Raw genomic sequence first — 16,235 nt, forward strand, 5'->3', positions numbered from 1 at the left:
AGAGAGAGAGAGAGAGAGAGAGAGGAGAGAGAGAGAGAGAGAGAAGGTACTTCCTGGTTGTTTCCTTGCTTCTCACAGTTGACAAGCAGTCTCTGCTGGTCCCCTTCACCCCCCGCCCCCAACGCAGCTCTGGTGACATGTTCCCTGTGCTTTGTCCCAATTTCTCCTTTATAAGGCACCAAGGCAAGTCACTGAGATGCTCTAGTGTCACACTGGGCTGAGGCCCTGCTTCACTGACCTCATTTTAACTTGTCTCTGTGGAGAGCCTATATCCAGAAAAGGTGCTGTTCTGGATTATGATATTAGGACCCATGATCTCTTCTGCAGGGACACAGTTCTGCCAGTCACATTGCCTTCGTTGTCCTTCTCTCTGATGTCCTCCTCATGGTTATTGTCTCCTGGTCTTTAAGATGGCTGCTTCTGGTGATCCTCTCTGCTCTGCTCTGAGAAGGACAGTGCCAGCAGCTCTCCTGTCTCACCTTTCAGCAAGAACCTCTTCATAGCCATTGAGCAGAGTCAGATGTCTGGTTGTCATGGCTTGACAGAGATTAGCAAAGAAGAAATGTTTCAGCTGAGTTGTAATAACTCTAGTTCAGCACATAGCTACTTGTAACCATAAACCTAAGAAGGAGCTGCTCTACGGTAAGTAGCTGCTGATAGAATTGTGATCCCAGCCCAGCCCTTCCACACCCACATGCTCTGCCCTTTGCAGGTTACACAGTGTGCAGAGTACTCTAGCCTTTCCCAGAGGAGACCTCTTCCAGCTCTCCGAGGGCTGACTACTTCATCTCTCTTGGACTCCCGTCCAGGGCCTCTGACTGGTAGGAACTGCTAATTCAGTCTGGCCGTAGATCCTCTTGGTAAAGTGGTCCATGCACTAAAGCTGTGCATGTGCATAGAGAGTTGTAGAAGGCAGGCCATTGCACCAGAAGATGAAGATTCCCACCTAGGAATGCCGCTGCCTTGTACGAGCAGCTTGCTTGTAAGTCTGCTGCAGAGCTGTAGCCGCATATTTCTCGATGGTAGAGGCAGGACTGTTCACCAACTGTTGGTGGCCACGTGGTTTATGGTAGCCTGTCCTCGAGTACTCAGTGAGTCCCCCTTGTTCTCGCTGCTGCTTCCTCCCTGGCCCTTCCTGGTCTGTCCCCTAGAGTTTCGTCTTGTGGCAGTGCAAGCTTACAAGTGGGGGATGGGTTGGACACTACTAGAGTTTTGCCCACAGATGCTTGTCATGTCTGTGGGGGTTTTGTCCCCGGATGCTTGTCATGTCTGTGGGGGTTTTGTCTCCAGGTGCTTCTCATGTCTGTGGGGGTTTTGTCCCCAGGTGCTTGTCATGTCTGTGGGAGTTCTGTCCCCGGATGCTTGTCGTGTCTGTGGGGCTGTTCTGCTGAATGGGTTCCCAGCTTCAGGGCAGCCTTGGCTTGGGGAGCTCGGTACTTGCTAGTGAGAGCTCTGTCCAAGCTTGATTTTCTGCACTAATGGTGAGCATGATGGAAGAATCTTGGACTTCTGTTTCCTGATACTGAGAGTTAAAGACAACAGAATTTTACATCTGTAATGTCACCCAGCTAAAAGTTACTTTGTGCTCAGTTACCTAACTTAGTTCCTGAGATAGCCCTTCCTGATGCTGTGACAGGAACTCAGGAAATGCATGGGCTAATCTTCCCTATGTTTACCTTAAAACTTGAGGACCTGTAGGAAGGCGGGAAGCACCACAAACCTACTGTGTTTATTGCATTGGTGATTTCTCTCCAGTCTGGGCTGCACATGACTAACCTTTGTACTCAGAAAGGCAAAAGCAGGAGGGTTTTAAGTTCAAGACTGGCCTGCATAGTGAGGCTTGGGTTTGTTGTTGTTGTTTAGTATTGTTTTGGTTTTTAACTTCCTTTATCAAATCTCCGAAACTATCTTACAGAAAAATACTTTAAACAGTTTCAGTTGTGGTCTGGGGAGGTAGCTCAGTGGGGCAAGGGCTTGCTATTCAGGTGTGAGGACTTCCACGACTTGTATCCACACCCTTAAAAGCATGCAGACACACATTCAGACACCACTCACGCAACCACAGGAAACCGAAGAGTTCCCCTGGTGAAATGCCGCAGGTAAAGTAGAGTCGAGTGAGTAGAGTGAGTCTCTGGGCTGGCTCTAGAGCATGAAGGGACTTTGAGTTTTGAACATGGGTGGTGGGGGATGGGAGCTCCCAGGGCTCTGTCTCTGTGCCCAGGCTGTGTTAAATAGCTGGGAAGGCGCTGGGGCCTCAGGCTGGAGAAGGGAGAGGTGGGTTTAGGTTCAGAGAGCCACAGTAGTAGGCTATGAGAACCATAGCAGTAGGCTATTCCATATGGAAAGTTCTCCGCTGCGGAGGCAAGCGGAAGTCACCCAGGTAAGGGGGTAAAGGGTGGCTGCAGCACTCAGTGAGGGAGCACTCAGTGGCCCACGAGCGCCACCCATTACTTCTGTAGCCAAATAACCAACTAAGGAAATACTATGCAGTAACATTTCAAGATAATTTCCATTATAAAAACAAATGCAGATTATTACTTGCTGATGGCAGCATTGCTACCCACCTCACAACACAGCTCCTGGAGACATTTGGACCACACACTGAAAAGTCTAAGAGTTCCGTAGTTATGACGAGATCAGTCTAATGAGATGACATTGTGTTTAGTGCTGTGCTAATTGGGGGAAAAAAAAACTTTCGTAATTATTCCCTGGAAAAGTATTTTCATGTTGAAAGTCCAGGCATGAATAGATAGTCATTCCCTTTTAGCAGGAAGTATTGAGCACAGGCAAATGAAGTGTGCGTTAATAGAAGACCTGCACAGAATGTGCCAAGAGCCTAGTCCAGCTAACTCAGTGAAGTTAGCATCTAAAAGGAAAGTCTGAGGAAACTAGAGACTGGCTCCACAGGTTAGGGTCACACACTGCTCTTCTCTTGCAGAGGCCCAACGCTCTACCCTCCATACTGGTGTCAGGAAGCTCATGTCCTCTGTCACTTCAGCACCAGGGGAGCCAGTGCCTCTGCTCTGTCAGAATCCATAGGCACAGGGCACACAATCACATATAAGCAAAACTAATAATAATAGTAATAATGATAATAATCTTAATACAGTGTTTGAAATGGAATTGTGTCTGCCATCATCCTGCTGCCTTTCTAGATATGCAAAGAGTAAAATGTAAAGATTAACATGACTCCCTCTTAGAACTTTGTGTAAGCATAAAATAAAACTTGATTTCATTGAATGATGGCAGAGCCAGGCGTGCTAGCACACCCTCTACTGCCAGCATTTAGGAGCCTGAAGCGTGAGAATTAACTGCCAGAGATCACAAAACTAGTCTGAACTTTGTATTTCTAAGCCAGCCAGGGTAACATAACATGATCCTGTCTTGAACTTGTAAGGTACTTAATCATAAAGAGATAAATATGATTTATTAATTGATTTTTAAATTGATATTCATTTTCTGTTTCTATATTTATATAAAATATATCTACTTTAAAAGTTGTATATAGAATGAACTTTTTAAAAATGCACACAGATAACTCATTACAGTCCCATGATGAATTCCTTCATAAAGCAAATATTCACTCATTTTATCTTTTGTGTAAATATCAAGCTTGCTTTAAGCAAGATTTGACTGGATTAAAGGTTATGTTCACTGAAATACTTTTTCACTTTTAAGTTTAGTATTATATTATGGGGAAAGAGGCTTAAACTCTGGGTTGAGGTATATACAGTATGCTGGATTAGCCCCATCTCTTATTAATGATGGTTACCATGGTGTGAGCCATAAGCTGACACATCTCGGTTTTAGTTATGGAGTAAGTGAGGTCACCTCCCTACATAAGGTGTTTGCAGAGCAGTGCCCCACCTCCAGATGCTGGAAAGCACGCATGTGGGCGGCTTGAGCCTTGCAGGTTTTCTTTCTCAAAACTCTTTTCCATGTGTCATTTTAATGTCCTTACTCTCTGAATTACCAAAGCAGGCATTCTTTCTTCATTTTATAGGTGATTTGACTTTTCCAGAGACACACACTGTAACTCTGCTTGACCAAAAAATCGATTAGGAAACAAATATCTTTGGTGTCTCTGATATGTTTTGGGATGTGCAAATCCTGTGGGAATGCTATAGGGAGCTGCAGTCATGCTAATTCTTGTGTGGACATTGAGGGTCCCAAAGTTTGAGAATGAAACCACACGTTACCGAAGCCCACAGTGTTCTGCAGGGAAAAGGACATTAATATTGATTTCAAATGCCTTCTGTATGGGAGATTAGAATTTATGTTGAAGCCTCTTAAGTCCTGAGACAGATCTTTATTTTTCTTTTTCTTGTATTTTATTGATGTGTGTGTTTGTGTGCATGTGTACCCACACCGTGGCCCACACATGCAGGTTGGAGGACAACTTAATAGAATCATTTCTCGTATTCTACCCCATGTTGGTTCCAGAGGTTGAACTTAGAGAGTTTGCTCCCAAACACTTGCTTTGCTGAGTCAGCGTGCCAGTCCCCAATGTTATTTCAGTTGACAAGGAAGGAACCTAGACTGCGGGCGTATAACATGAGCCAGGAGCTACCTGAGAGGTGCCGGGCCTAGGCCCAAACTTGTTTTTTTCTGTTTATCAAGCATGTCAAACACAACTTTCTGAATTTTCATTAGTATTTTAATAAAGCAAATGAAGCATTTAAATAGCCTTCTGTCTATCATTTTATAGTTGGTGTTTTGTATCATAGGAAAAAAAATAATGAAGGAGGAATTTCTTCATAAAGAACAAATGTGGCAGCTGTGGTTGATCAGGCCCTGCCCGCCTGCCATTGTAAGTCATGTTCTTCTGCACGCGTCCTCAGATACCTATGAGGGCTGCCTTCGCACGTAGCCAAAGGACAAGGCACACATGATCACTGTGCTCATGTTATTCACAGACTTTACCTATCAGTAGTGGGTAACAGACAGTGGTCAGCGGATGGACAGGTACATGCATGTGCGATTACATGATAGTACATGTGTGTTATTATATACTGAGCTAAGGCGCTGATTCTTACATTTTATCTGGACATTGAACTGTAAGAACTAATCAATCTCTGTGACGTACTTGAGTTGGGAGTGGGAAGAACATTTCCAGCAGATAAAATAGGATGTTCTGCATTCAAGAATCCGGAGCAATTCTAAAACATGTGAAAGACCCTGAAGGCAGATTGTCACATGTGAGACTGGAGAAGGTGGCAGGCCAGACCTGGGACACAGTTAAGGACTTTCTTTGTGAGTAGTGGAAAGGCACCTGGATGTTTAAGTCTGCTTCTGTTTGATTTGTTCATTTGGTACAATTGAGCTCTCTCAGTTTCCATCCTGACAGGTTAGCCTTCATTCTTAGGGGTTTGTTGTTGTTGTTGTTGTTGTTTTATTTTTGTTTTTGTTTTTTACTGCTGTTTAAGGTAGCCACAAAGAATTAAGTTCTTAACCAAATGGATTCTTGATGCTAGACTATCTTGCTTTAATTTTTATTCCTGTATCTGAACTAGGAGTTTGTCATGTTTCTGCTTTTCTTTCCCTTTTGTATCCTTTTTATAATTCTTACATCAAGAATTGTTGATGCTCATCTTGGTCTCTGTCTTAGGGTTTTACTACTGTGAACAGATACCATGACCGAGGCAACTCTTAAAAGGACAACGTTTAAGTGGGTTGGCTTATAGGTTCTGAGGTTCAGTCCATTATCATCAAGGCAGGAACATGGCAGCATCCAGGCAGACATGGTGCAGGAGGAGCTGAGAGTTCTATATCTTCATCTGAAGGCTGCAAGTGGAAGACTGGCATCCAGGCAGCTAGGATGAGGGCCTTAAAGCCCACACCCACAGTGCCATGCCTACTCCAACAGGGCCACACTTTCTAATAGGGCCACTCCCTGAGCCAAGCATATGCTGATCACCACAGTCTCGTAAGTGCTGTGGTTACGGCTCTCCCCTTCAGCTGTGTACTGCAGAGGTACAAATCTCATCAAGGAGAGACCTGGGCTTCAGAAGAAGCATGTTTGTGGTGGGTGAGTGTATAATGTTTTCAATGTTAATTTAGATTTTCAGTGATAACCCACTAAGACCAATGCTATCCAGTATAGCATTTTCTAGTGCACATGTGAACTGAAATGATCATGGTGGTGCTCCCTAAAACCATGTGTACCTTTAAGCCTGAAATGTGACTGCTAAACAGAGGAACTGAGTGTGTAATATTCCTTTAAATTTAAATAGGTAGATCTGACTAATGGCTACTATTCAGATTACATTACACACACACATACATACACACACTCATAATTTAAAAAATGCTTTTTGTGAAAAAAGGAAAGCTTATTTCTGAAAATCTGTATGTAAAAGTACAGTTTTTGGATTCCTCAATCAAAACCCTGGGGTCAGCTCTGTCTTTTTGCCCAGGAGTAACATTGGTTGGCTGCCTGCGAAATCCAATACGTGGCTGCTACCCGCTGTTCAGCTCCTTGGTTAGAGAGGGGATTATGGAAGCATGAGAAGGAATTTATGTGCTACTCATCATCTACAGAGAGACCTGAGGCACAAGCCCTTCCACTCTGTAGGTACAAGACTGCTCTACTTGAAAGATGGCCACAGAAGGTGGCAGGGGAGGTGAGCGCATCTTCCCCCAGTAGAGCCATGCTGGCATCATAGGCTCTGTTTCTAGGTCTGCCCACCCTGTCCCACAGGGAGAACCGAGGTCTCCCCCCCCCCCCGTGTGTGTGTGTGTGTGTGTGTGTGTGAGAGAGAGAGAGAGAGAGAGAGAGAGAGAGAGAGAAAGCTGAAGCTTGCCTATTCTGTGTTAAATTGAATGGCCAGTGAGCCCAAGAGCTCCATTATAAGCCTCCTCATTGCTGTATTCCAAGCCTTCTCCACTTTACCAACTCAGTCATCTCTCCACCTCCACTTGTTTTTTGGTGACAGTGTTATTAAAATCATTCCCTCATTAATATCCTCAGTTTTGTGGTCACAGAAAGGAGAGAAACAACCCAGAAACACAATCCCAGGCATTCCTCTACCAAAACTCATGATATTAAACTGTAGGAGATAAAAGGGAGGTTGCCTAAGAACACAAGGCCCAGAATCAGATGTTCTGGGTTCAGTTGTTACCCCAGTGCATGCCAGTACAGTGTGAGCCTGTGAGCAGTGGAGATGTGATAGGGTATAATGACAACTGGCCAGCCAGGGTGAGGCTCCTAGCAGTGAGTGCTCTTTAGATACAGCAGTTCATGGCTACTGCTTCTGTAATTGATTCTTCCACATGTTCACCGTTGTCCTTGCTGTGACTGTTGCTCTTAAATACTGTCCCTCTCTCAAGGAACTCTAGTTTCTGTTACTATGGTAAGTAAATACCCTGGTATCTGATCCTAATTCCTTAAAAGGAGATAGGTGTGAGCAAACGTGCTAACACTACAGAAGAGAAAGCCTCTAAGTCTGCCAGGGTGCTTGTTCAGTGGTGCACACAGAGGCCACCCTCTCCTGACCACACTGTACCCCAGGAGAGCTTCCTCCTGGCAACCTAGCCTTGGACATGGGACACTTGGACACTTGGGTACTTGATCCTCTTGCTCTCAGCTGCCCAGTCTCTGTCAATGGCCACAGGCGTGGAGGCTGGAAGAGCACGGCTGTAAATTTGACCTTTAAACTCCAACTATTCCTTGCTTAGAAACTCTGTGGCAAATGACTGTGCCTGTGCAAAGCATCTATCCACCTCTGAGAGTTTGGGGATTAAATGCTAACTGTCTAGCTAATGGGGTGCTCCTGAGACCAAGGGCACCGCAGAGAGACTTGCATGAACTGTTCATGCCAGCACTTGGACAGGTTTGCTTCCCCTTGACCAGTGAGTTTCACTGGCGTACTAATCAGGTACAAAAGCACTTTCTTGGTTACTCTGGAGCAAAAAACACCCAGAATTCCTGGCCTCTACAATTTTGGTTCTCTGACATTCTCCAGCTCTCTGTCCTTCCTCACAGCCTCAGCTGATTAACTTACTCAGGTGAAGGTGGCCACTCGCGCCTTCCCTTGCCTGCTGTCTTGGTTTTGCTCATGCACTGTTGACTCCTGTGCTTCCCTCGGTCCTTTCCTCTGTCCCAGGCCATCACCACGCTTCCCCTCCACTGTTTCCTCCCCTCCTTCCTCCTCGCAGCCAGTGTACTTGTTCACATCCTCCTGTTTCCACCCACCTGTGTATTGTAGTCTCAGCCCCTCCCACCACAGCTCCCAGAATGTCCTCCCCAGTGACCCTGTGACCCCTCCAGAGCCTGCCATGCTACATTGCCCTATGCTCTAAATTCTACAGGAAGTTCTTAAAACTTATTTCAGGTAACTTCTTCAGCGGTCAAACTGCCTCTCAGGATTTTGGCCTCTTGGAAAACTTAGTCTTCTTATCCAGATTCTGTGTAGGCAGAAAATAGAAACACGTTGAGAGAAGAGGGCATGGAAGAGTCTTCAGCCAGTTTCCAGACCCAAAGTGCAGTGACTGAGTCAGCTGATACCAGGGGTGTGGGTCCAGCAAATGCCACAGAGAACCGACCACTGCACACCTCTCAGCATCCTGTAGGAAAGCTGAACCCTTAAAGTTGGGTAGGCATTGGACAGCACCTCCCACTTCCATCTTAATCACTGATGGTGACAAAGGCCTGGCTCTATTTAAAGGAAGCTTAGGGGAAAGCAGAGAAGAAGCCAGGCCAGCACCAGCCAGGGAAGAATGGTAGAGGTGTGGTGGCAGGAAGCGCTCGGTCACTTAGTGATGATAGGACATCTTCCTCTTACCTCACTGTCGGGCTAAAGGTGAGAGCATCAGGAGCTAGAGAGGATAAATCTATACTAACAGGAACTCAGCCTTTAACCTAAAATCATTTACGCACCACCACTGTGCCATGTTTTTATAGAATGTAGCATGTTTGTGAAGAGGAAAAGACCAAAAGTTGTTTTTTTTTTTTTTCAGCCTGAGCATTGGGGCTGGGAGAGATGGCACAAAGGACTCCTGCTTTAATCCTTTTAGGAAACAATTCACTGGGTGTGCATTTGATCTTTAAATACTTTGCTTTAAAATAACCCACAGCAGAAAAGAGGCCTTGGCCAGGCCCTCAGTGGAGCTATCATTGAAAGTTTGCTCCCAGCTGGTAGCTGGCCAACTGTTAGCACACTGACACCAGTGAGGTGTCCCTTCTCCTGGCAGTGTGGGTTCTGACCTGCCGGGGGAACACCATCAGCTATGACCTGAAGAAGTGTTAAAGGAGATAACGACAGGCCACTCCCATGGAGGCTGGTCACTCCTGCCTGCCTGCCCCCGACTTTATAAAGATGCTGTTCTTGGAATACTAAAGGCACTTAGTATTCTTTGTAATTGTGAGTGCTTTCAGCATCTTCAATCTCCACTCCTACATATTTGCTGTGCTACTGGAGCACTGGGTGTGCAGCTGATGAGCACTCCCAGGGACAAATGTGCTGAGAATCTGTGAAGGGTCAGGGGAGAGAGCTGGGCTTGGTGGCAGAACTAGAAGGTTTAACTGTGCTGCCTCTGTGGATTCAGGGTCATGGAACTTGTTCTGACCCGCTACCATGATTGCCCAGCTGTGAAAGAAATGGATCCGCAGTACAAAGTAGATGGTCTGGGTTTTTTTGTTTTTTGGTTTTTTTTTTTTTTTTTCTTAATCCTGAGTACAGAGCTGCAGAATAGGATATTCTTGTATTTTCAACTCTTTTTAAAATAGCTCCAATAATCAAAAGTCATAATTTGGCATAATGATGCTATAATTAAGTTGTGGCAAATGATAGCATTTGTAGATTTTATAACCAGAATTGATTTGTAAAATGAACACAGTCCCAGCAGTTTATGTTAACATAATTAAATGGAAATGTAATTCTAACTCCGTTTGCTTATTAAATTGAAAATTACTGGGTTATGAGCACTCTTACATTCCTGTCAAAATTGGTGTAAGTCTAGAATTACATGAAATGCCCATTAAAATAAAGCATATTTAAGGTTCTGTTGCTGGTGTGAACAAATTCCTTAAAGCATATGCCGACTGTTCATTGGAGGGCAAGGGCTTCTGAGGAGGGCCAGCTCACCACTCTTCTTCTCTCCACAGCCACTGGTTTAGCCCTGGGGCTAGGACAGAGCACGGCCAGGTAAGGGACCATCTCCTTCCATGTGTCTGTCTCCTTTGGGATAGTAAGTCAGCACAGAGAGAGCAGCTTATTTTAAAAGAATTCAGTTGTGCTGGGGTTTAATTCTGACATCAGCGTGCATCGGAGATTCCTCCCACTGCCACTGTCCTGAGTCACGCAGGTAGCCACTATGGACTGGGTCACATGGAGGACTTTACTAGGAAATACTGGGTGTGACTGTGCATGCCTGTGTAATCCAGTGCTTGGGACATTAAGATAGAAGGAGTTCAGCGTCCTCATCCATGTAGTGGGCTAGCCCATGGGGCTAGCCTGGTTGGCAAGAGAAATTGCCTCAAAGATCCAAGTCACCAAGTAAAACCATGAAAATCCGGCAGTACAGGCTGTTAACTGAGATGAGGGGCAGGCAGTCATTTCTTCTAAGGTTTGACCTGTTCCAGGTGTGGGTTTTAAGCTGGCTGTTTGATGTATGTGAGTAGCTGGGCCGGCAAGAACTGGGTTTTCTACCTTGCACTTGAGTGTGTTATTTATCTCCTTAAAACATGCTAATAGTATTTAGAGTTAGATCATGGTAAACCTTAAAACTTTCAGTTTAGTGTTTGACTCCTTGAGAGGGCTCTCTCTCTCTGGTGAATGGTAGAGTTGTGTTTTAGTCATGTGATCCACTGTCTGAAAGTTTACAGGCCCCTGAGGGGCCAGGGCTGGGAGAAGAGAGCTTACCTGGCATGAGAGCCCTCAGAGGCCGGGCTCTGCAGCAGGAGAGGGAGCACATCTGCCCTACTAGCCTCTAAGAGGACGGTCCCAGTCCCTTCTCACTGTTTTAGGCATAACCCTTAGACCAATTTTTAGTTTGGCCTTTTGCTTAAACTTCCGTATGTATTCCACATTTTTGTCTTGACTCAATAAATTATTAATTAGTAAATGTAGGTAATATTTTCATTTGTGGTACTTGGGTTCTATAAGTAGACTCAAACACTAAATTTGTTAATACTGACCAGTATTCTTAGAGGAAGTACAGAGCTAGTTTCTTCTAGACTTTTGGTCCCAAGGTCTTCATCAGTTAGGTTGTGACCTTGGGGTGTGTGTGTGTGTGTGTGTGTGTGTGTGTGTGTGTGTGTGTGTGGCGGGAGAGGGGAGTTTGGTTGCTTTGATTTCAAACATCAAACCTTTGACTCATTAAGCTCTGACAGTGACACTGTAGCTCCTAAGTGAGCAAGGCTTGTCTTAACAGGCATGCCTATCACAGCTCTCTTGAGTGTAACAGCAGTGCACACTATTCCTGAAGCGCCATACAAGTACAAAAGCATTGAATTCAAAAGAACACACATACTAAAGCAACAGTTTGTTCATAGGATGAGAGCTGTAGCAGGACAGCGTCATCTGAGTGGATCTGTCACCTAGAAGACTTGGTTTTACCCTCAGTGTATGTCTGTGGTGACTGCCAGGCATGGACAGCATAACTCTGGGTGTGAACATAATTTTCAGCAGGTTCCTGAAGGGCGCAGTGAGGACGGGTTAGCTGGGTAGCAATAGGCACAGGCGTAGCATGTACACTGTGGGCTGTGATCAATCCAGAATTCAGCAGAGACCTAACTGTAGCACGGTAAACAGAAATTACAGGATTCTTCACTGTGTCCAGTGAATGACTTGCCGTGCACTCACCTTTCTTCTGATTCCTGTGGAGCACCATAGAGGAAGGACAACAGTGACTTAATTCCCTCAAGCTCCGCCCCTCACTCCTTTCTCCAGCTTCCTGTTCTGTTCCTTGGTGTGCTACCTACCATGCTTGTGCTTCTGCCACTCTGAGATGTAACTTCCCTGTCATCTGTTGTATTAGTCAGGGTTCTCTAGAGGCACAGAACTTAATGAATGTCCTCTCTATATGTTAACGGAATTCATTGTGATGACTTTCAGTCTGTAGTCGAAAGTCCAAGGATCTAGCAGTCGCTCAGTCCCACGAGGCTAGTTGTTTCAGCTGGTCTTCTGTAGAAGTAGGTTCCAACAGATGTGCAGGCAAGTAAATGCAAGGAGTAGAAGAAGAGAGAGTGAATCTTCCTTCTTCCAATGTCCTTATGTAGGCCTCCAGCAGAAGGTGTGGCCAAGATCAGAGATGTGTGTCACCATTCCTGGATCTGGAATTTGCTTTGTCCCAGGCTGACCTTGACCTCAGAGATCTCCTTGTTCTAGTCTCCTGGGATTACAGGCGTGTACTACCTTGCCTGGGCCTAAGCTTTTCAAGGCCACTATACTTCAAGATCTCCATGTCAAGATCCAGGTCAGAAACTTGTGTCTTCCAGCCTCAAGATCAGGATCACAGGTGTGCCCTCCAATTCTGGATTGTAGTTCATTCCTGATAGAGTCAAGTTGACAGCCAGGAAGAGCCACCACATGTATTATCTGTCACATGAAGATATGCTCACTACTCTTACAGGCAAAGGTATTTATAGAAATCAGCATCATTTTCCCACTCAGACACTGATGGTCTGCATGCACATGAAGGTAATGACTGTCAGTAGCTATAGATAGATAAGAAAGGATCCTGGAAGGCCACTCAGGTGAAAGAAAGAGGGGACATCTGTGTATCGCTGTGTGCGTGCCTACACTTGTCTGCATGCGAGTGTATACACACTGGTGTGTACACGCTGATGTGTTCGTGAGTTTAGATTCTGAGGCTTTTCCTCTGTGAATATCTTCCACCATGACATTTTGAGTCACTGATGGTGGTTTAGCTATTACTTCATTCTCTCTCTAATGTTGAAGACACTGAAAGGCCAAGCCTGCAGAGACGTGAGGTAGCTTTCAGATAGTCAGGGCTTGCTGACAGAGGCGTGTCAGCAGAGTTGCCTTTGACCAGGCACACTTTGTCTGTAGCAACAGTAAAAGAGGAATATGCCTCTTCTTTTGATGAGACGTAATAGTGACGTGGAAACATGAATAGCTCAGAAATTCCTTATTCCTATTTTGTCCATGTGGAAGCCATGAGCTACAAGTAACCCTCTTGTCTCTCTGACTGGCTCCACCCACCCTGGGCAAGCCATTTCCTAATGGACAGTTGCAGGTGACTCAGTGGGGAGTTGTGGCTCCATTTGGCTTAAGCTCCCCAATCTGAAGGCCTGAAGGTAAGCTCTTTTGTTAGCCAGGATGACACTGAGTCATGACCCCTGAGTGACCTTTGTGTGACACTGGTAGAAGCAGCTGCAGCTGCTCTCACAGTGAGCTTGCAGCCTGCTGCCTCTTTTCAGATGCAGTACATATCCAGGCCTTCTCGGTGTTCTCCAAACATTGAGCTTCATGCATTCCCTTGTTCATGGCTCGGGCATCTAAATCTTTTTTATCTGAACTTCATTCAAAATTTATTGTTGACCATGATTTGTGGTTTTATTGGTAAACAGATAATTTTATGAAGGAGTCTATGTGTATTAATTGCATTATTGCAATATTTGTCTTTTTTATACCATACCCATCAAAACCATGAATTTTAGGATAAGAACACATTCTTATATGGATCTACTCAGAAGAGGTAGAGCCAAGTTCAGAGTCAGTATCATCTCCTTTGTGTTCATCCAGACAGTGGGCTGAAAAGCTCCCAGACCAGGTTGGTACAGCCTGCCATCATGGTTGCAACTTCAAATCTAAGTTGTCACAGATTATTTCTTACTGAACTTTTTAAGTTTTTGAACTGTTTTAATGCCATCCGCAGGAAAACAGTTCCAGTGACTTTGATCTTAAAATGAGAAGAGTGTTAACTGCCATGGATCTTAAGATAACAGGGGATTTTGTCATCTCACCTTGAATTATCTGTGCCACAAATGTTGGTTTATATATAGACTTGAAGGCACTAGACTTAGAAATGCCAAAGCAATTAATTTTTTTCGTATTTTCAGAACCAATTTAATGTTCATGGTATAAAGTGTTTCTAAATTGAAATGCTTTCAGATCAATGGACTTAAGATAAATGGTCACTATTTTCTATAAGTAACAATAATGAGGTATGGCCTCAGCTACATATCATACACCAGATCTCATGCCCTATTTCATTGCCTTGTTTATTCATTCATTCATTCATTCATTCATTCATTCATTCATTCAACAAATATCTATTGAGCACTGAAAATGTTCCAGAACAGTCTAAGCCCTGGAGATGCAAATAAACTGAAACCTTGAAGTAAAGAGTCGCTGTGGGCAAAGGCACGGTCCAAGGGAAGGCTCAGTGTGGCTGGGATCCGAGGAAGTAAGGAGGTTAGAACACAGGCAGGAGGGGGCAAGCAGGTTACTCATGTAGACAAGTAAGCAAATCATGAAGGGCTGTGATAGCCCAACACAAGACTTTGAATTTTATTTTATGTGTAATAAAATGAGATTCATTTAGGAAAGCTCATATTGACTACAGCTCAGAATGGTGTGGATTAGAGCGAGACCTCAGACAGGGACACCATCTAGGAGGCTGTGGAGTGGGAACCCGGTGGTCTGGACTAGAGTGGTGACGCTCTGGGTAGGAGTAAGACCCTTCAGAAGGACATAAGTAGCTCAGGCATCCTTGGACACTAGGGACGGAACAGCTCGGGGCTGTCTAGAAAGTGGTCATTAGTGTTCAGTTCTCAGTGGTGGAGCTGTTGAGCTTACCCTGCCTCAGAAGCTCCTGACTCTCTCAGACTGTGCAAACTGACAGCTGAGCTCTTAACTATGACCATTGATTGTCAAACCTATACAGCTCAGGCCCTGTTCTCTCCACAGTTCAGTGTCCCAGGTTCCTGTCTTAGAAGCAGAGACTAGACCTTAGAAAAGTGAAGGACAGACTCTGTCTGAGGGTGCAGGCTCTGTCTGAGGGTGCAGGCTCTGTCTGAGGGTGCAGGCTCTGAGGGTGCAGGCTCTGTCTGAGGGTGCAGGCGCTGTCTGAGGGTGCAGGCTCTGTCTGAGGGTGCAGGCTCTGTCTGAGGGTGCAGGCTCTGTCTGAAGATTCAGGCTGTCTGAGGATGCAGGCTTTGTTTGAGGGTACAGTTTGTATTCGATGACCCTGTCACTGAAACATATGGCTTGAGGGTTTGCTGGAGCACACGTCTGTCATGTGTCAGTCCCTGTAAAACTTCCTCTGCTCAGACTGACTTCTGATCTGCTGTGCATTTGAGCTTACTTAGCCTTGCATCTTCATAGTCATTATGTATATAAGTAATTTAAACTTGGAGTGACATGGTGAAAGTACTGGCTGAATGTTTTCCACATCTATTTTATTTCCAGTTAATTAGAATAAAGCAAATATGAAGGGACATGGATATCTAGACATTTGGAGAATGTATGTATACACACAAATGCATACATACATACATGCATACATACAAGCCAGTAGGTTTTTAGAGACCATTTTTGGTGTATTTTCTGATATGGGAGGCTTAGTTACATAAGAAACAGTATCAGTTCTTTCATATCAGCCTCAAAACTATGGCAGCTAAGCCTAACAAAGCCTTAGACAACAGAGGGTGTTGTCACTGTGGCTATAGAAGTAGGGGATACACCTAAACTCCATGCTCCAAGAGATCAGTCACTGCAGCTGTCAAGGACAGGTTGTCCCCTGGCTTGCTACCCCTCCCTGGCATTTCTGCACAGTGACACTGGCATCATTAGCCAAGAGAGTGGCAAGAAATTTATGTGCCTGGGCATGCCACTGTCCCTTCAATTACAAACTCTTTTCCTCATTGCAAAATAATGTAACGGAAATATTTTTGTTTTTACACTTTGTCTTGACTCTGTATAGCATCAGCTTCTGAGAGATAACCGAGCGGAAAGAGGACACAAGAAAAACTGCTCCCTGAAAACAGCCAGCAGGTAAGCGTCCAGGATGCTCTCTGCTCTCACAGGCTCAGGGCCATGTTTACTGTGTAACCGTGAAACCTTGTGAGTGGTGTAGTGTTTGTCAGAACCCATGTCAGGGTTCCCAGGGATGAATACAAAGATGCCATTTTGTCTAAATTGTTTTAAAGTTGATGAAATGTAAGCAAAGAGGGTTCCCCCCACATATATAAGTAAGTGAAGAAAAAGAACCTATATATATACATTTAGGTTCTTTTTCATCTGAAATTACCTAAGTTTCCTGTTTTG

General features: G+C 44.8%; 1 protein-coding gene across 1 annotated transcript in view; it reads left to right on the forward strand.

Annotated features, from left to right (window-relative positions):
- The window catches only part of Gpatch2 (G-patch domain containing 2), a 135,746-nt gene that overhangs the window by 93,601 nt on the left and 25,910 nt on the right, over positions 1 to 16,235 (forward strand). Inside the window, exons 7-8 of the mRNA XM_021198659.2 lie at positions 10,106 to 10,145; positions 15,892 to 15,962. Coding sequence (XP_021054318.1) covers positions 10,106 to 10,145; positions 15,892 to 15,962 — 111 coding nt within the window. The remainder of the gene's footprint in view (positions 1 to 10,105; positions 10,146 to 15,891; positions 15,963 to 16,235) is intronic.

Source organism: Mus pahari, chromosome 5, assembly GCF_900095145.1.
Source record: "Mus pahari chromosome 5, PAHARI_EIJ_v1.1, whole genome shotgun sequence".
Taxonomy (NCBI): Eukaryota; Metazoa; Chordata; class Mammalia; order Rodentia; family Muridae; genus Mus; species Mus pahari.